This window comes from Nothobranchius furzeri, chromosome 5 (assembly GCF_043380555.1).
Source record: "Nothobranchius furzeri strain GRZ-AD chromosome 5, NfurGRZ-RIMD1, whole genome shotgun sequence".
NCBI classification, from domain to species: Eukaryota; Metazoa; Chordata; class Actinopteri; order Cyprinodontiformes; family Nothobranchiidae; genus Nothobranchius; species Nothobranchius furzeri.
This window is the reverse complement of record NC_091745.1, coordinates 71,926,975-71,948,401: the sequence shown is the minus strand read 5'-3', so window position 1 is coordinate 71,948,401 and position 21,427 is coordinate 71,926,975. Positions and strand designations below refer to the sequence as shown.

The 21,427-nt window shown below is 42.2% G+C and overlaps 1 protein-coding gene across 1 annotated transcript; it reads right to left on the bottom strand.

Moving 5' to 3' along the window:
• Nucleotides 1-4,353: 4,353 nt before the first annotated feature.
• On the bottom strand, nt 4,354-16,541 carry yrdc (yrdC N(6)-threonylcarbamoyltransferase domain containing). Its single transcript, XM_015950093.3, has 6 exons — nt 16,216-16,541; nt 14,251-14,446; nt 7,597-7,711; nt 7,404-7,523; nt 7,189-7,319; nt 4,354-4,654 (listed from the first exon to the last, which is right to left on the bottom strand). Exons 1-6 carry the CDS (start codon nt 16,496-16,498, stop codon nt 4,585-4,587), a joined length of 915 nt encoding a protein of 304 aa, XP_015805579.2. The 5' UTR covers nt 16,499-16,541; the 3' UTR covers nt 4,354-4,584.
• Nucleotides 16,542-21,427: the final 4,886 nt, after the last annotated feature.

The window sequence follows — 21,427 nt, the reverse complement described above, 5'->3', positions numbered from 1 at the left end:
TTGCACCTGTCAGGAAATCTGTTCTCATTTGCATGATTTTATTCTCATTATCTCTCACTTTAATTTGATTTCCTGCAGATGATTTAGCTGAAAATGACTCCGACCTCACACTTACACATTAAACTAATGATTCAGCCAGTCAGTCTGGGTTTTATGTTTAGGGGAAGAAAAGAAAAACATGTGGGCAGGTGAAATTTCCATCTTCCAGCTGGCTGCTTGGCAACGGTACATTACTCTTCTTACCCAAGAAGCTTCAAGTCAGTAATAGTTTAGCGATGTGCTGAACAGCGACTTTTAATTAAAACCAAATCAAATGTTTCCTATCAGTTTTGGGCGAAGTGACAGGAAGTAAAGCAAAGTTAATTAAAACTTATTTTCCAAAACTTCTCCCATTTTCCTGATTTCTACATTTTGCTCACAGATGCGTTTGAACCCCCAAAAAGCCAATGACTTTGTCTCATCTCAAAATAACAGCCATCTATTTAAATCGGCCTCTCGACTGAAGTTAGAATAAACGGAACAGAGTTTTAACTGCATCTTTAAAGTGACAATGTGTAGTTTTTTCCATTAATCTCAGGAAATATGTTGTTTATTCATTTAGCAGACGCTTTTTTCCAAAGCGACTTACAATTTATAACCTATAGGGCATGTTGTGATCTGTGCGGGAAACCGGAGTTCCCGGAGGAAACCCACACATGCATGGGGAGAACACGCAACTCCACACAGAAAGGCCGCAGCCGAGCAGAGTTTCGAACCTGCAACCTTCGTGCTGCGAGGCAACAGTGCTAACCACTGTGCCACTATGCAGCCAAATATCCATCCATGTTGTAGTAAATGACTTAAAATATGCCTAGTTGTTGAAAAATATTGGCAGTTTCATGACACACAACCATAAAAATCTGTTTTAAAATACATGGGTGCGGGTTTAAGTCTCTGGGCGACACCATATTGGACGCCATGTTTCCTTCCACGGAAGCCCGTGGGGACAAAACACATTTACTGATTAGTAACAAATGGTTACAAAACTTTCACCATTAATAAACATTATTGTTTTAAACATTTCCTCTTCACTCGTTGCCAGTGATGAAAGAAAATCTGGAGGTTGCACTTCCAGGGATTATGACCCTGATTGCCATCCGTTGGTAACGTCTTATTTGAACACAAAAATAATGCTTGCTTTCAGTGATTTAGGTATGTAATGCCCCCTATTGCCAGGGAAACTACACACTGTCACTTTAAATAACAAACTCACTAATTACTTCAATACATTTGCTGTGGTCTCTAGTATAAATGAATGCCTGAGTCGATCTGTGTGTGGGAAAAAGCTCTGGCGCTCCTGTTTCAGAGGTAGACTTTAGTCGGTGGAGAGTTGAGCAGAATACGGGAGGATTTGGAGTCTTTTTTCCGGGTATTTGGACATCTCGCCTGATTAGATAACAGCAACACGACTCTACCATTGACTCTGCTTCACAGCGTTGTTTTATCTCCATAAATAACACAAGCTTGGAAGAGTTCTGCTGTGTGGAGTTGCTAATGCTAACAGTTTGCTAAAAGTAGCTGATATGTTCTCTGCTGTTTCTTAGACGCTAAACCCAACGGCGTAAATTTAGCATGGACGGAGGTGACATGTCCCCACTATCATCCAGTGATGATCAAATAGTCTCCACCAATAATTTGACCGCCTCCCCTAAAAAACAACAAACCATTCAATGTCTCGTAACCCTAGAGGTGCAGAAAGGATCAAATGACGTTCTCTGACATCCTACTTCCGTAACGCATATAGCTAATGTGACTGGCTGCACGTGCGGTCACGGGAGATGGACGTCAGACAAACTACAGCACCAAAGCTCGAAGGAAAACGTTACAGTTGTATGCGAGACTCCTGTGTTTGAAATGCGACATGAGTGACACATGGGGCCAAAAGCGAGCGAGTGTAACCAAGTGTCCTGAGAGGATGGTAGACGTGCAAATCCCCACCAATGCCAAGAGCCAATCTACACCAATGCCAAGAGCCAATCTACACCAATGGCTAAGCAGACAACAGTCCTCCCCATCCAGAGTCAAGATGGGTGGGCCCATGAATGCTAACTTGACATTGTGACACGCTAATGACACATGCTTCTCTAATCTGAGCCCTTTTCCATCTATTTTCCATCAGCGGCTAAAGCAGGAAATAGGAGTAGAAGACTGTTGTCACATTCAGTGTTACGTCCCCGACAGGTGTAAAAATGTGAAGGATGGGGTAACATAAGAATGGACAGTGGATATTAAAAAGGGTTTTATTTTAACAAAAAGGTTTTACAAACGTGCAAACAGATGACGACAGTGCATTATAAAAATAATGCTAAACAAACAGAACTCTCTAAAACTCTGAAAAAGGTTAACATTACACAGCAAATTATCAACTATAAAACACCTGGTTAAAACTTGTATTAAAAGCTTAACCAAACAGAAGGTGTTTTAAAATCCTGAAGTTGATAAAAGTTCCAAAACAATCCACTGACTAAAAACACCTGGTAAAAACAGATTTTAACCCTTTGATGCATGAATTATGAAATCTTCAACCATGATTTTTTAAACAATTTTTTTCATTCATTTTTAGGTGCAAATGAAACAAATTTCAACAAATATCTTTTGTAATGTTCTGTTAATTTACAAATAATTTATTACATGTCCACCTCAGTGGACAGCGTGCATTCTGAACATGAAATATGTTGGCTTGGCTTACTGAAGTCCAGATGGAGGGACTCAAATGCAATAAAGTCTTCAACAGCTGTGCTTAATAGCAAAAATAAATAAATAACAATTTTGAATACCTGTCCACTGTAGTGACCATTATGCATCAAAAGGTTAAAAAGCTTTACCACAATGAAGGTGTTTAAAACCGAGGTCAGTAAAATTGCCACAAAGTTAACCTTAAAACCAAACTGCAAAAAAGATCCCACTGGATCATCCAAAACCTTCTTACTAAGAGTTAAAAACCACCCCAAAGTTTAAAACTCATCCACATGAATCTAAACGAAAGAGGTTGAAACCAAACCAAACCAAACCAAACCAAACCAAACCAAACCAAACCAAACCAAAAACCAGGAGGACAGCAGAACCCCTGCACTGCTGCCTCCCAGACTGAAGAAGGCACAGCCTTTTTATGCAGGTGTTGGCAATCAAGGAAGATGCAGCTCAGCTGTGCTCCTCAGCAGCCCGGGAGAGAGGAGGAGGAGGGGCGGTGTCAGGCTGTTTCACCAGAGCTGGGTGATCCTGGCTCCTGCTCTTCCCTGGCCAGACTGGCAACCGTAACATTCAGGCCCTGTCCACACGTAGCCGGGGATCTGCCAAAACGTAGGTATTTTTCTACGTTTTGGCCTGTCATCCACACGAAAACAGAGTTTTTTTCACACAAAAACGGATCTTTTTAACAACTCCGGCCAAAGTGAAGATCTGCGGTTTCTCCGTTTTGGGTGTCTGCGTGTGGACGGACAAAACCGGAGTTTTAAGGTCCGCAACGTCACTTTCCACGACAAAAAATGCTGACATCACGTGTGCGACCTGTGTTTACACTAGCCGACAGCATGGATGCCCTCAGAGCTGCGCTCGCTTTATCAATTGTCCAAGCGCTTTTTGCTTGTTTGTTTTTGCAAGCGGAATTACTGCTCCTTGCGGAAGACCACAGACGAAGGACGAGGTTAAGAACGGGGGAAGTACTGCCGCCTACAGGTCTGGCATGTCCTTAACAACGTATTTATCCAGGTACGTGTGGACAGTTTTTTTTTAAAACGAGGTGGTGTGGATGCAAGTTTTTGGAGGGGCGGATATTCGTTTTTAAAAAAAAACCCCGGCTACGTGTGGACTAGGCCTCAGTCTGCATGTGAAACTCAAAGTGATCGAGCAGATTTCAAATCCAACAAGGAAAACATGGTTTCTGTGTGAACTTGGTCTTTAAAAGCTAAAGACGTTTGTATAAAATGCTCCTAGGAAACTCATTAGTAAGTAAAATCCAATCCTGATTGAATAAAAACAAACATCTCAGACGGATTCATGCAGGATTGAGACAAAAACTTTTATTCCAACTAAATCAGAAACATTACAATCCATTAAACAAGCTGCATCACATGGTAGACAAACATGAGCATAAAAACAATCAAATCATTTAACTTTTAATATATCTGAAAAAAAGATCTGATTAGTCAGAAGATAAAAACAGAAATCTGACTTTTACTGTCTGGCATCAAATAAAACAACTTCTTGATTTGATTCATTACAGCTTGAATCCGTTAAAAAACCAAAAATAAACTCTTATAATTTATAAAACAATACAAGTATAGGCAAAAAAAACTCAAACAGTTCCTGGTACTTACATATATGAATAAATGGAGACACCGTTAAATAAACAACAACAAAATGACCTCTTAAAAAGCACCTGACCCGATGACAGCCACCATCTGTGGCGTCGGACCCGACTTCTTTCCGAGATTGCGCTTTTCCCGGGGTGGGTAGATTCACCGATTCTCGTTCTCCCATCGTGTTCCCGGGTCAAAGCCGGTTGTGCGTCTCAGCGTGTGTGTTAGAGTGTGGAGAGTTTAAAGGTCACTCCTCCCCCGGGTCCTCTGACAGTCCGAATTTACGCTCCAACAAGTCGAGCGTAGAAGCAAGAGCACTGAAACCAGAATTAGGGTCACTTGTTTGTTAAAGCTAGTCCTCTTCGGGTGGGGGGGGGGTAGTGGAGCTCAGAGTCAGAGACAAAAATAAACAATGTGACGGATGACTAGGGGACTGTAACGACCCCGAGCAGCCATTTGGGATAACTGTAATTAGAAATGCCCAGATTCATCACAGTAGGCGCTCCATACACCGATGCTGTCTCAGCAGAACAATAACACCGGCAGGTGTTTAATGCTGATGTGCAGCTGTGGTGGAATTAAAGCTACAGGCTCTAGATGACTTCATCTGAAGCTCGTGTGTTCGCTTCAAGAGCTAAACGTTTGATACGGATGGATTTAGGCCTCAGAGGTCACCTTCCAGAGGAAAGTAAGAAACAAACAATGCAGAGCATCACTTTTAATCCAAGGAGGAGGAAAAAACAAAACCTGATGAGGAAATTTGCAACTTCCTAACTAAGCTGACTGCACTGCGATGTCATGCTTTTGCTTCATGTACACACACACACACACACACACACACACACACACACACACACACACACACACACACACAAATGTTTCTCTTCTGCTCAGTCAGCGGCACAGAGAAGCCGGGGGCAGCACCCGTAAATTAGCCGCTAGCACAAGCTCCGTTGGTCTGACCGAGGCGGTGCAGAGCAGGAAAAAATGTCAGAGCGACTTCAGCTGAAACCACAGCTCAGACTGCATCTGACAAATACTTTATGTTTAACAATAAATATGCCTTAAATAGATTTAAGCCACTGGAGTGAATTTCTGTTAAAGTTACAATTAACAATTTTCCCATCCCGAAGGTGAACAGCCTCTGTTCAGAGAAACAGAGATTACAGGGCTGATGAGCTAACAGCTAGAATGAGTCCAGCTGATATTAAATGAGGCATGAAGTAAAAAGGTCCACACAGTAAAATATTATTATTTACAAGTAGGGCTGCACGATATTAGGAAAACCTGCGATGTTCGATAACAGTGATAAATATTGCGATGATGATATTACTTGCGATAAATAAAAACTTAACTCGGGAACAAAAATAATCAAAAACAAAGACATAAAAATGAGAAATGCAAAAGATGTGAGGAAAGGGAAAAAGAAAATGAACAAGAAAAGCAGAATCAGCAGAAAGAGCCAACGAAGCTAACTCAGGTGTTTGCTAACCATTAAAATTAGGTGCCGTCCGCCTATAGGGGGCGGGCATCTGACCTATGAGAACCCACCCAGTTGGCCAAATGGGTGAAGAGCTCTATTTGATTTGTTAAAAAAACATCATGCTTCCATTTGATTGACAGAATGTATTATATGTAGCAAACATTTGAGCTGACCATTCATTGCGACATTTATCTGTTCTTTTCGATATGCATATTGTGCATGCTGATATCGCGATAACGATATATTTACGATATATTGTACAACCCTACTTACAAGTCAGGGCTATCAAAATTATCGAAATTTCTGACTCTTATCGAGATAATTTTTCCCCATCAACTAATTTGATAATAAAAAAATGAAAAGATGTGTGTAGGTTGGCAACATTCATGTCCCTGTAAGAAGCTGTACCACCTTGAGTCACGTAAAATTGTGACAGCCCCCTCTAGTGGACAACTTTTGTTTCTGCACATACCTGTAGTTATCGTCCACTTATCGTTATCGAGGTAAAATCCTCAATATGTTGTGATATTGATTTGAGGCCATATCGCCCTGCCCTATTACAATTCCAGTAGCAACAAAGCCAGGTCACAATCAGTGTGTGATTTTGTAGCCTTCTTTAGCTCCCTGAAACCAGTGTAGGCCGCGTCCATGTTCACTCTGGTTTTAGCTCTTTGCTTTGCCTACAAATGACTTTTCTTTTTACTTCCCGACTCCACCATGACGCCAACAATAAGCAAAATCTTCCTGTTCTTTTTAATTAAAGTCGGCGAACTGAAAAAGCAAACTGCTGTTCTCTATTAGCTACCGGCACATTGCCATAAAGCAGGTAGAGACCTACTAGTTTCTGCTCAGCATTAGTTTGGAAGCAATAGTGATACGATTTTATATTTATATTTGAATTCATACAGACAGCCATCTTTGGAGTTCCAGCACCTTCCCGCTGCAGACTTTTTCTCCACGCTCCTAAAATCAGCTCTCGCTGACTTTTAGAAGACAAGAGCGGGACTTTGAGAGTTAGAGTGTTTCAGGAAAGAGCAGTGCATGATCTAAACCTGAAAATATAAATTAATGCTCTCAAATCAACAGAAGATGCTCTTGATTAGAATGCCGGATAGGGATGTTTTAAAGTTTGATACAAAAAAAGCTGCATGAATAATTGTTACATTTAGAAAACTGGAGTCATTTTAAGATGGCAGCCATCCACTTGGTCTAGCTCATCAGTCCTGTGGCATTGAATCTCAGTTTCTCTGAAATGAGGCTGTTCAGGAAACCGCCTAGAGCAGTTTTGACGCAATTATACCTCTTACACAGAAACTTACTTCAAAGTGGCCACACTATCCCTTTAATCGGTGCAGAAACAGGACTTACCAGCCGGGTCTGATGATGCGGTATTTTCCAAGGACCGACAAATCGATCACCGTTGATCCGAGGCGGCTCTGGTCCCCTATGGGTCCACCATCCACCACCACAGCCAACTTCGGCCAGAGCTCCTGGAACTCCTTCAGCAGGAAAACAGCTGGTCTGATATTCAGCAGATATCCACTCTACGGTACTCAGACGCGTTGCCTGGTTAGGACACTTACTTGGACTTCCACCGTGCTGGTTTGTGAGCTGATGTTGGCGCTGGTGAGTGCTAGCGGTTCCCCACACATCTGGCAAAGGCGCCTCATGAAGGCGTGATCGGGAATGCGAACACCTACGAGCTGAAGGGTCTTTAGATAAAATAATCCACTCGCTGGCTTTCATGAGAATGTTATTAGAAAGAGAGAGACTTACTGAAGTGAAGGGGTTAAGGTTTGTGTTCAGAGCTTCAGACCTCTCAAACACCAGCGTGACGGGACCGGGCAGCAAGTCATCCAACAGCTCCCCCTTCACCTTCACCTTACAGTACCTGTTCCCGCAAATAAGACCGCGTCAACGGAGAAATAGGAGGGCAGCGAGGTAAGCTGTTGACAGAAATGTGTTCGACTCGAGTAAAATCACAGATGACTGCATCAAAAACAAAGTGGTGTTTTGAATTTATTTTTGTATGTTTTGAAAAAGAAAAACTGAAATGGGTTATAGGCAACATGAGCTGTATGATTTGTTTAAGAATACTGTGCAAAACTCTTGATATTTGACACATTACACATTGATTGCACATGTAGTTTCTGTAAGTACTACCACACAAATCTCCAGTAATTTAGTTCTAACATGAAGGTTCAACAAGCCTCAAAAATTAGAGATGCACCGATACCGATATTCGATATCAACAACACTGTTCTGGCCGATAACCGATATACTGACATTAATGCTTCTAAAAGCATCAGATTTTGTATAGAAGTTGAATGTGCATTATTATGCACACACACACACCACACATATTTACTCTTCTGAGATGATTACAATCACTTTCACATGACTAAACCCAGCCCCCACAATGCGGGTGAGAAATTGAAGCCAACGCGGAAGTGACAAAAATTGCAGTTCCACCCTCATCCGCTGGGGGCTGGTATCAGAAGCGAGCAAATCCTCATTGACTCCCATGTTAAAAATACCATTTTCACAGCAGAAATAAACATGTTTACAGCCTGGTACCAAAACATGTTATTTGTTTAAATTATCTAATTTACACTCATGACAACTCTGAGGGGGGTGAATTTTTTTCTCACTCTTCTGTTTAAGTGTATTAAAAGCTTAAAATTCTGTATAATTAATGAGCATCAGACCCACGTGACCACAGAGCTAGCTCTGTGGAAAGGCCTCAGTAGAGCCTCGGTCTGGCTTGGAAACTGCTCCGGGATTTTGAGTCTCTGTGTTTGTATATTCTTTTTTGGATATTTTCTGTGCAATTGCTGTACAAAATGACTTGCTGTGGCATTAATTGCACTAATAGAGCATCCAATGAGTCTCCACTTCATTTTTTTTTGGTAAGTACAGGGAGTGCAGAATTATTAGGCAAATGAGTATTTTGTCCACATCATCCTCTTCATGCATGTTGTCTTACTCCAAGCTGTATAGGCTCGAAAGCCTACTACCAATTAAGCATATTAGGTGATGTAAATCTCTGTAATGAGAAGGGGTGTGGTCTAATGACATCAACACCCTATATCAGGTGTGCATAATTATTAGGCAACTTCCTTTCCTTTGGCAAAATGGGTCAAAAGAAGGACTTGACAGGCTCAGAAAGGTCAAAAATAGTGAGATATCTTGCAGAGGGATGCAGCAGTCTTAAAATTGCAAAGCTTCTGAAGCGTGATCATCGAACAATCAAGCGTTTCATTCAAAATAGTCAACAGGGTCGCAAGAAGCGTGTGGACAAACCAAGGCGCAAAATAACTGCCCATGAACCAAGAAACGTCGAGCATGCAGCTGCCAAGATCCCACTTGCCACCAGTTTGGCCATATTTCAGAGCTGCAACATCACTGGGGTGCCCAAAAGCACAAGGTGTGCAATATTCAGAGACATGGCAAAGGTAAGAAAGGTTGAAAGACGACCACCGCTGAACAAGACACACGAGCTGAAACGTCAAGACTGGGCCAAGAAATATCTCAAGGCTGATTTTTCTAAGGTTTTATGGACTGATGAAATGAGAGTGAGTCTTGATGGGCAAGATGGATGGGGCCATGGCTGGATTGGTAAAGGGCAGAGAGCTCTAGTCCGACTCAGACGCCAGCAAGGTGGAGGTGGAGTACTGGTTTGGGCTGGTATCATCAAAGATGAGCTTGTGGGGCCTTTTCGGGTTGAGGATGGAGTCAAGCTCAACTTCCAGTCCTACTGCCAGTTTCTGGAAGACACCCTCTTCAAGCAGTGGTACAGGAAGAAGTCTGCATCCTTCAAGAAAAACATGATGTTCATGCAGGACAATGCTCAATCACACGCGTCCAAGTACTCCACAGCGTGGCTGGCAAGAAAGGGTATAAAAGAGGAAAAACTAATGACATGGCCTCCTTGTTCACCTGATCTGAACCCCATTGAGAACCTGTGGTCCATCATCAAATGTGAGATTTACAAGGAGGGAAAACGGTACACCTCTCTGAACAGTGTCTGGGAGGCTGTGGTTGCTGCTGCACGCAATGTTGATGGTGAACAGATCAAAACACTGACAGAATCCATGGATGGCAGGCTTCTGAGTGTCCTTGCAAAGAAAAGCGGCTATAACGGCCACTGATTTGTTTTTGTATTGTTTTTGAATGTCAGAAATGTATATTTGGGAATGTGGAGATGTTATATTGGTTTCACTGGTAAAAATAAATAATTGAAATGGGTATACATTTGTTTTTTGTTAAGTTGCCTAATAATTATGCACAGTAATAGTCACCTGCACATACAGATATCCCCCTAAAATAGCTAAAACTAAAAACTACTTCCAAAAACATTCAGCTTTGATATTAGTGAGTTGTTTGGGTTCATTGAGAACATGGTTGTTGTTCAATAATAAAATTATTCCTCAAAAATACAACTTGCCTAATAATTCTGCACTCCCTGTAAAATTATATTTATGTATTTTAGGTCACTGCCGAGCTGAGCTTAGATTTTAACATGTACTGTTTAACCATGAAACTTAAATGTAATGGGGTAAAACCCAGTGCATTTAACATAATGCTGCACTTTAGAAAATGGGTTGAAATATAACATGTTGGTGGAGCTGGGTTCCGACTATCGGCTTGTGGAGCTCTCGGGAGACCGATGTTTTCCACCCGGTTCTCCCCTCCCCGCAGCTCGGTGCATCTCTGTCTGATCGCGGCTTCTGTCTGCTGCGCGGGCTGTCGGCTTGTGGAGCTCTGGGATGGAAACCTTTCCACCCGGTTCTCCCCAGCAGCAGCTCTGCGCATCTCAGATCGCAGCGGCGCTTGTCTGCTGTGCAGCTGCCGGCTTGTGGAGTTCTCGGGAGACCTCTGTGTTCCACCCGGTTTTACCCAGCGGTCAGCCCGTCGTATCTCTGACTCAGAAGCTCTGGTGTTGTGCACAGTTAACCCCGGTTGTAGCTAGCTAGGTTGCTACCTCCGTTAGCTTAGCTCCCACCCCATTGAGAACCTGAGATGATTACAATCACTGTCACATGACTAAACCAAGCCTCCACAATGCGGGTGAGAAATTGTTAGTAATAGCTAGTTCGACTGGGTGTCGTCAGTTTATCCCAGCCTTACAGCCCCACCTTCAGCTCCACCTCTCTTCCCTTTTGTGGAATTGACTGGGCTTGACGGAACCTGTGACACGGTCAAAATGGCGGTGGTGGCCACCTCCCATTTTTCTTCAAAAACATGTTATTGGAGTCTATGGAAACCCATTTTCCAATATATATATATATATATATATATATATATATATATATATATATATATATATATATATATATGTGTGTATATATATATATATATATATATATTTTTTTTTTATATATATATATATTTATATGTCAATGGACTAAACACACCACCCTTCCCTCTGAAACTGATAAACAAATAGAAACAAGATGGAAAAACTATCAGTTGTTAATATTGGCCCAGTTTTATTTATGGGACCAATATGCAAAAAAATGTCTAACATCTGCTGATACTGATGTTGATGCAGATATATTGTGCGTCCCTATCAAAAATCCAACCAAATTATTAAAGATCAAGGTTAGAAACAGGAATATTTGTCAATAAATGCCCTTCCTCCAACATGCCTCCATCTAAAAGGCTAGGTTATCCAGAGTTATCTCTGTAGTTATGCTGCTATAGGCTTAGACTGCTGGAGGACACACTGACCACTTATCCCCCCCCCACCCCCCGTGTCCTTCTGGCTGTGAAGCAAACAGAATTATACATACTGACCACTTTCCACACTCGGCTGCTTTCTTCTACAATCTGCTCTTTAACTGTATTATTTCCTGCAATTTCAGCTGTTAACTTTATTTTTTCTCTAAGTGTTTTTCTCCCCAGAAGAAGCTACAATGATGTTCTGCTGAGCTGTGGTGGCCTCATGGACGGGGCCATCGTCTAGCACACTGCTGCTGACCACTTAAACATTCTCCTTCTCCTGATAATAACACTTTACTTTCCTTGACGTTGAATGTGCTACTACTAGTTTACCCGTTTAATTAGATCCACTGGTATAAATACAATAGTTTTCCCTCACCAAATAAAATACTAAGAAATCACAATGTAACCATAGAAACACTGTGTATGTGTGTGTGTGTGTGTGTGTGTGTGTGTGTGTGCGTGCGTGCGTGTGTCTGCTCTGTCTTCTCAATCCCCAGTGAGTCGTGGCGGATGGCTGCTTATACTGCGCCAGGATCCTCCGGAGGTTTCTTCCTGTCAAAAGGGAGTTTTCCTCTCTACTGTCGCTGCATGCTTGCTTAGTATGAGGATTGCTGTAAAGTCACTGACTAGTGTCGATGCAATTTGATGGGTTCCTTATACAGGAAACTATTTTTCTGATTGGCTTAATGAACTGGGGTCTCATTTATCAAACACTGTGTAGAATCCTTACTAAAACCGTACTCAATAAACTGTCTGCTTGACCCTTACCAATCTGGGTTCAAAAAGGGCCACTCCACTGAAACTGCTCTGTTAGCAGTGACTGAATCCTTAAAGGAAACTAGAGCGACTGGCAAATCCTCAGTGCTTATCCTGCCCGACTTATCGGCAGCATTTGACACTGTCAACCATGGCTTCCTTTTGTCCACACTCTCTACCATGGGCATCACAGAGAAAGCACATGCCTGGTTTGAATCGTACCTCACAGGACGATCATTCAGTGTATCTTGGCTTGGACAATCCTCTACCGTGCACCATCTTGCCACAGGAGTCCCCCAGGGCTCAGTACTAGGACCTCTTCTCTTTGCCATATACACCACCTCACTGGGTGAGATCATTCGATCACATGGCTTCTCCTACCACTGCTGTGCAGACGACACCCAGCTCTATCTGTCATTTCCACCGGACGACCACATTGTCTCTGCACGAATATCAAAGTGTCTCTCTGATATATCAAAATGGATGAAATCCCACCATCTCCAACTCAACCTCTCTAAAACTGATCTACTTGTCATCCCAGCAAAACCATCCATACAGCACAATATCTCAATCCAAACTGACTTCCTATCTCTGGCTCCTTCAAAGGCAGTTCGAAATCTGGGTGTTGTGATTGATGAACACCTGACCTTTAAAGATCATGTTGCCTCTGCTGCTCGTTCATGCCGCTTTGTGCTGTATAACATACAAAAGATCAGACCATACCTAACACAACATGCCACCCAGCTCCTGGTGCAATCTACTGTCATCTTCCGCCTCGATTACTGCAATGCCCTTCTAACTGGTCTTCCAGCCTGTACTGTGAGACCTCTTCAAATGGTCCAGAACGCAGCGGCGCGGCTGGCCTTCAATCAGCCAAAAAGAGCACACGTCACCCCTCTGTTCATTGAGCTCCACTGGCTACCGCTAGCAGCACGCATCAAATTCAAATTGCTAACACTAGCATACAAAGTCCGAGATGGTATGGCTCCCATCTACCTGAATCCTCTTGCAGAGGCTTACGTCTCGGCCCGGCCGCTCTGGTCATCACAGGATTGTCGGCAAGCAGTGCCTACACCACGCTCAGGACAATCCAGACTCTTCTCATGTATCGTTCCACAAATGTGGGATGACCTTCCAAGCACTACCAGAACAGCAGCTTCCTTTTCAGTTTTCAAGAAACTCCTGAAGACCCTGCTCTTCAGAGAACATCTTCTTAACTGGCACCCTCCCTGCACCCGTCCCCCCTCTCTACTGTCCACTCCTTGTTCCCTACTCTCCATGACTGATGTCAAAGTTGTTGTTGTTGTTATTGTTGTTGTTAGCCTCAAGGGCAACATGCCGATTATCACTTGTAAGTCGCTTTGGACAAAAGCGTCTGCTAAATACATAAACATAAACATACTTAAGGTCAGCAAAAAAAAGTACTTATGCCAAGTAGGTTTGTGATCTATCAAACATGGAGTACGCACAGCTGCACGCAATCTCCGCTTCATAAATCAGAGACTAACGAGAATGTTTCTCAGCCGCATTTTGGTCACATCCCGCCCTCACCACGCCCACTTATTGCCATAAATAGTCTATGCAAAGCGCATTGTGGACCTCATGCATATACATAAGCCGGCTTGTTGTAGCATTTCGATTGCGAACGCAGGTCATGTTTTGTTTTAGCCTGTGCAGCACTTAAGGCAGCTCCCATGCTGCGTTTTAAACATGCTATATAAATAAACTATGGTATGGTATTCTGGCAACAAAGGTCAGTAGGGTCTGAGTGACATCTCATTAAACATATAAAAGGTGATTTTAGCTCATATTGGCTCAAGAAAATGATTTTAAAATATAAAAAAGTTGCATAATGTCCCTTTAAGTGAGCCTCTTCTTTTCGCCTTGAGTCTCTAGAGAATCCCGACATGCATCTAATTGAAAGAGAATAGAAAAACGAGAACTTACTTGTAGATTTCCTGGATTTCTCCAACACAAATAGCCAGCGGTTTCACTCCGTTTCTTTCTTTTAGATTGTAGATTTTCTGGACTGCTTCAGAATTCTGGGCCAGGCATGCCAGGCCGTAGATGGTGTCAGTTGGCACAGCAACAACATGACCATCCTTCAGAGCCTTCACTGTGCAAGACAAGATCTCAGCGCCATCTGCAGTTTAGGGAAGAAAAAAAAATCAAGGGGTCATAAAACGCAGAATATGTAAAATCAGAAGGTGAAGTGCAAATAAGAGATGACCAACACCACCAGGCTTTAAAATAAAGCGCTTATAATTCAGAGTTTCATTAATATAAATAGCTTTTCCTGCATGTGTGTTTGAAGGATTTTGAGAAGGAAAAAAAAAATAGAAGAAAAGCAAAGACGTCAAATGGGATCTTAAATGTTCGGCATCCTTCAGCACTTATACTTAATAAAGTCAGGCACATCCTCGGGCAGCCCGCTGCTGCTGCAGAATTTTATTTAAATGTAGTTTGCTAATAACATCTGCATGATAAACTCTAAAATAACTTTATTTAGGTGCCTGACATAACACTGTGCAGTGCACAAAGTTAAGACTTAACAGTTAAATTCTCAGTCTTCGTCTTCGTCTTCCTCCGCTTATCCGGGTCCGGGTCGCGGGGGCAGCATCCCAATTAGGGAGCTCCAGGCCGTCCTCTCCCCGGCCTTGTCCACCAGCTCCTCCGGCAGGACCCCAAGGCGTTCCCGGACCAGATTGGAGATGTAACCTCTCCAACGTGTCCTGGGTCGACCCGCGGGCCTTCTGCCGGCAGGACATGCCCGAAACACCTCCCCGGGGAGGCGTCCAGGAGGCATCCTGACCAGATGCCCAAACCACCTCAACTGGCTCCTTTCGATCCGGAGGAGCAGCGGTTCTACTCCGAGTCCCTCCCGAATGTCCGAGCTCCTCACCCTATCTCTAAGGCTGAGCCCAGCCACCCTACGGAGGAAACTCATTTCGGCCGCTTGTATTCGCGATCTCGTTCTTTCGGTCATTACCCAAAGCTCATGACCATAGGTGAGGATTGGGACGTAGATCGACCGGTAAATCGAGAGCCTGGCTTTCTGGCTCAGCTCCCTCTTCCCCACGACAGATCGGCTCAGCGTACGCATCACTGCAGACGCCGAACCAATCCGCCTGTCGATCTCCCGATCCCTCCTACCCTCACTCGTGAACAAGACCCCGAGATACTTAAACTCCTCCACTTGAGGTAGGACCTCTCCCCCGACCCGGAGGTGGCAAGCCACCCTTTTCCGGTCGAGACATTTTAGCATGAAAATAAGATTTAAAAAATGTCTAGAAATCCAGTGCTGTGCCCAAACGCATTCATTGAATGATCGTTGGTTTATCATGCAGCTGCCCAGGGATGTGCCTGACTTTATTAGTATAAGTGCTAAAGGATGCGGAACATTTAAGATCCCGTTTGAAGTCTTTGCTTTTCTTCTTCTTTTTTCCTTCTCAAAATCCTTCAATCCTTCACTTAGTTCAGAAAATGTTAATAATGAACTAAAAATTAACTAGTTTGTTTAAAATGTATGAACTGTTCTTTAAACTGGTTCGTTTTAAAACGAACTTCCCCAACACTGTAGAAATCAACCATGAAAATCGGCAGTTCATTTTGGCCATTGACTGACCGTGTCTCCAAGATATCGGAATTGTATCGGCAATAGAAAAAAAAATATCGGTCTTAATATACCGCATTTTCAGTCTTGAGCTCTTTAGTAAACACGTCATTAGACTTTTTTGGGGGGGGTGAAACTAAACTTGTTAAATTTGTGTCTATAGATATCAACATACGGTAGGTTTAAAACTGGCTCATCCTTTGGTGTCTTTAACTTTTCTCAGTTTAAATTTAAACATTTAGTTTTACGAAAAAGGGATATTTCTGGTTGTGAAATGACACGAGGAAACATAACTGTACCTGTTTGGAGCTCCTGGTGAGTCGTCGACCCGTTGGAGGTCGACGGCAACAAATGAAATAATTTGGTTTTGAGTTCTTTACACATTTTGGCTCCGAGTCGACAGACCACGGCAGAACCGTTAGCTCGTCTGAAACTCGTTGATTTAACAACGAAAAAGCGAGCAGGATTCATAAAACACAATTTACAGACAGAGAAACTGTTCCCCACAGAGCAGAAGCATGTTTTTGTTGGACGTAATGACAGAGTTCTTCCGGGTTTACGCTCACAAAAGTGACGCAACATTTCTTAAAGGGGCAGCAGCTCAAAAAGAGGGCAGACAACCTGCTCGTGAATAACTGGTACTTATTAGATTCGGGACAAAAAAAAAAAACATAATGTTTGGTCTTAATTTTAAATCAGGGGTGTCCAAACATTATGAGTTTCAAACATGCTAAAGTTAATTGTTATTCATTCATGGTATTTTTTTATTTGTTAGGCTAAACCATCAACATTAATATTAACCAATAATAAATGACCTGCACTTGTATAGCACTTTGCTGAGTCAGAGTTCTCCAAAGTGTCTTACACAACACTACTTGGGGCAGCAGTAGCTCAGGAGGTAGAGTGGGTTGTCCAGTAAGTGGAAGGTTGCTGGTTTGATCCTGCCTTGGACAGGATACTCAACCCTGGCTGCTGGTGGCGGTCGGAGGGACTGGTGGTGCCTGTGCCTGGAGGCCTCGCCTATGTTGGTGAGCCCCAGGGCAGCTATGGCTACATTGTAGCTCATGTGTTAGTGAATGGATGATTGATACACCGCAGTGTAAAGTGTTTTGGAGTCCTCTGAATAGCACTATACAAGTGTGGGTATATTTCACTCGTTCACACACACATTCACACACTGGTGGTGGTGATGAGCTACATCGTAACCACAGCCACCCTGGGGCACAGACAGACGCTAGGCTTCCGAACAGTGCCACCAGTCCCTCTGACCAGCACCATCAGGTAAGAAGGGAAAAGTGTCTTGCTCAATGACCCATCGGTTACGGGGCGGGCACTTAACTCTTCAGCCACCTTCGCCCAATCGACCTAAAATATTGGTAAAAATCTAACCATAAAAATGTTACAAAACCTACACCAGCTGTCAACTGAAGGAACAAAATTTCACCATTCTGTAAATGCAAGTGGGGGCCACACAAATTCACTCCATGGAACACACATTGGCCCCCTGCCCCCACATTGGACTTGTTTGAAAGAATATTCATGGAAAGATGATGTGGCTTGCAGTCTTTTGTTTAGCTTTAAGCATTTTCAGGTCCAAGCAACTAAAGAATAAGAAGATAGTCAATTAAAATGCAAAAAAAAAAAAAACAAAATAATAATAATAATAAATAAATAAATAACTGCTAAGTTTCATTAAAATAAATCAAAAAATTTTCAAAAGCGAGATATTTGCTTGACTTTTTAACATAAAAAGTACAATTGTCTACACTTAGCTATTAGCTAATTAATTCATGCTTTGGTTTCTTCTGTTGCAGCAGCCTAAATAGGAGCATGTCATTCCCCTGTGATCACTTCAAAATGAAAACTGGACACACATATCTTCATGTTTTAGATATTTCCTTCCTCAAACACATCTTACCTGTTAATCACCCCGATTCAAATCAGGTGTGCTGGAGGAGAAGAACATCTCAAACAAGCATAAAGGTCCTTGAGGAGCAAGACACAAGTGACCTACAGCTATGGCTTCTGAGACAGGTAAGAACCTAAATTATACTTTTATACAATCATTTTAGTTTATTGTGTCTTTGAAACAGCTACAGGTGAAACAGAGACACCGCAGACCCAAGAAGCCACATTTTCCTTGGAACAGGTGAGCTGACATAACAATGAGTCTAACAGAAGCTGTTTTGTTGGTAGTAACGTGACCCAACTCCATCAGAAGGTAGACCAAATCGAAGACCGACTTGTCACCCTTTCTCAGAACATAACTCTGTGCAAATCAGTCCTCAGTGACTTAGAAGCTCTGAGTGATGTTTTAGTGGTGAGTGCTCTTATCCACTAAATCCTTTTTATTGGAATATTTTCATTTCTCACTTTTTTTCCTGTTTTGCTCTGCAGAGAAAATCCATTCAAGATGTGTCCATAATGCCACAGGACCAAACTGAGGAGCCACCATCACAAACCCTACTGTGATTTATCCGAATAAACTGTATTATGGCAAATAATTCAATGTAAGAAGTCCAAATACTCAGGAAAGTTTAGTGACAATGTTTTATTGGTATTATATTGCTCTCAATTCATAAAGTTATTCATCACATTGTACAAAACAAGCATAAACATTTCACATTACACATTCTTTTAAAAAGATCCTCAACATTTTCTCACTTTTTAGATGTTTGACATTTCTTTGGAAGTATTTCTTTGCTTCCAAAGAAATGTTGCCATCTGTGATTTTACCATCGTTGCCATTTTCGGGTTCAACTTGGACCACGAGTTAAAGACCAATGATTAAATACTGGCAGCAGAGAGTTTCACTTCCATTGAAGACAGAAGTTGACAAATGATCCACAATTAAGCGATAGGCTGCAACGTTAATGTCAGTTGCGATTAAACACGCTTGCCTGCAAAGTCTAGAACGAGGAAAATCTGTGTACATTTGACCCAGAAAAAAAATCTTCGAACCATTAGCAAACTACTTCCTCACAACTTCAGTTTGTTACCTCAAACAAGACTACGTATGAAAAAGCTTCGGATTCTGGACTGGAAACTCATCGGAGCTCAGTGTGTGAGTCTGGATCAAAGGGAAAGGCGGGAATAACTGGTCTTGGGGTTGAACTTTAAATTGCATAGATGTATACAACATTACATATGAGTGTGTTGAGGATGCAGCTTACAGTAAATTCTGGAGTGTTTAAATAGTCCAATTTATTACTGATCAACATTTCTGCTTCGGCAGTGAAGGTTTTGAAACGTGGAGCCTTAAACTGCGCTAAAGTCTTAAGCCATCTATTTCTTCTGCTTTTAAGAACTAGTACCTTTTTAAAGGTGGTCTAAGTTCTTCAGGCTTTCTGGTGGTGGTTCATAGGAATTCTTCAGCTGCGGGTTACGTATTTTCTTGTACCTGGCCATTTTAAGAGAAATAATTGATCTATGGTGCATTCAAGAGCAGAAAAGGCACAAACACAAGGAATGATGCAGTGTTGTCTACGTGAGCGATTAGATCTACAGGCACTTGGTTACAAGTAAAATGTTGCAAAGAAAAAAGCTTAATAGCTGCCTCCATGAAATAAAATCAGTCAACGATTACTATTAAGTGCAGATTTTAATGAAAAATAAGTCAAAATGTAGGCATTGGGTGAATGTTTAACTTGGTGAAAACGTGAACAAATTTAATAAGCTTTATAAGGTCTTTAGCACTTGTAAGATGCCCACAGGTTTGCTTTTTAACTCCATGAAGATGTGTCAAGTGGTCAGGTCTGAACTGGAACTGATCTGGAAAACTCAAATCTTCAGAAAGCCTGAAGAACTCAATCTCAAAGCCACAAGAAAAACCATTTAAAGAGCAAGTCACTCCAAATCTACATTTTTTTGCTGATCAACTGTTGAGTGTCTGATCGTGCTGTTGGCAAATGTATTCAATAATTCAGCATTTTAGTTCTTCTTGGTTAAAATTTAAATATTCTGCCTAAAACTGTCAGTGTTGTGCCGTTGTCAAGTAAAAACTCTGCACAGCATTTGAATTTAGGTCTGCCATCGCTATTGGCCAAGAGGTACACTATGATGTTAGAGGGTACATTATGTCACAATGTCGTGTGTGTGTGTATTTGTTAGTGGCTCCGCCCTCTTGGTCTGCTAGGCAACAGCATTTGTTGCATTTTTCAAACAGGAAGTGGGAGTTGAGTAAGAATCTGGTAGGGGGTGACTTGCTCTTTAAAAAGGAGGCGTGGCTCCAGACTGCGTCGTACGCTCATCTTGATTCAAACGCCTCAACTGGACAACAAACCAAACCTGGCGAATCAGAAGGAAATTTAAGCCTTTCTGCCTCCGATTTATTTGTTGCTGGAGATGAGTGAAAATGCGAACGGACACGCTGATGTCTGAGGGAGAGACGGTCAAGGTGAAAGTCGTAAGGCCAAGAAGCTTCAGGAAATAATTTACTCTGTCATTGCATCGTGTCCCATGTGAAACAATACTGCTAAATTACACTGACCAGGAAGCGACGTGTTAAATAAACCTTCCTACAACTGGGACTGTACAGGAGCCCAGCTGCTTAGAAAACTGTAATAAAGCAATAGCGCTGACTCTTCTACACAAACATGACAGAAGGGAGAATACCAGGGGGAGATTTATCAACTCTAAACTCTGAGTTAGTAATTCAAAATTCTATACAAAAATACAAATCCTCAAATCTACAAGTTTACACTAAAATGTATTTACACCGTCTCCTGGACACCAGCTTTAAATGCTACTTTACAGCAGTCGTGTACAAAAGGCTTGCAGTGGCGCCCCACCTCAAACGGTCTGACGACTCTTTACAGGGTAAGTGTGCAAAAACTAGGGGAGAGTGCAGCAAAACGTAGGGCTACTGCAAATGAGGGCCTTCTGAGAGGGGGAATAAATGACTGGGATCAGTTTAGTGACTTGATGAATTCCTGAGTGGGTCATGACCCTAAAGGTTATGGGATGTTGGCGGTAGCCGTTTACTGCTCTTGTGGATCTTGCAAACAAATGATTTAAAAATAAAAACGCAGTAACCCCCCCAAAAAACAAAAAACTTTAAAATACAAGTGACTGGAATAAATTATTATATTACTTTTCTGCTATCCTAAAAGAATAACAATAAAATCAAACATTTAAATAAATGAACACTTAAGTTAGTTTAAATTAAAGGCAACACACACACACACACACACACACACACACACACACACACACACACACACACACACACACACACACACACACACACACACACACACACACACACACACACACACATGCACACGCACACACACAGGTTCTTTTCTCAATTCTCCGGTAGAAAACGTCACATTTTTGACTAAATCAGTCTTCCAGAAAAACCCCAAAATAAAGGTAAAGAAATAATTTCCTACTACAGAAGAGCCGAACGAGGGCTTGCGTGGCCAACCGTGTTACACTTCCTCTGGGAGCTAAAAGGGAATTTAGAGCAGATTTCTCCAACATACGCTGTGGTATTAGCGGCATGCACTA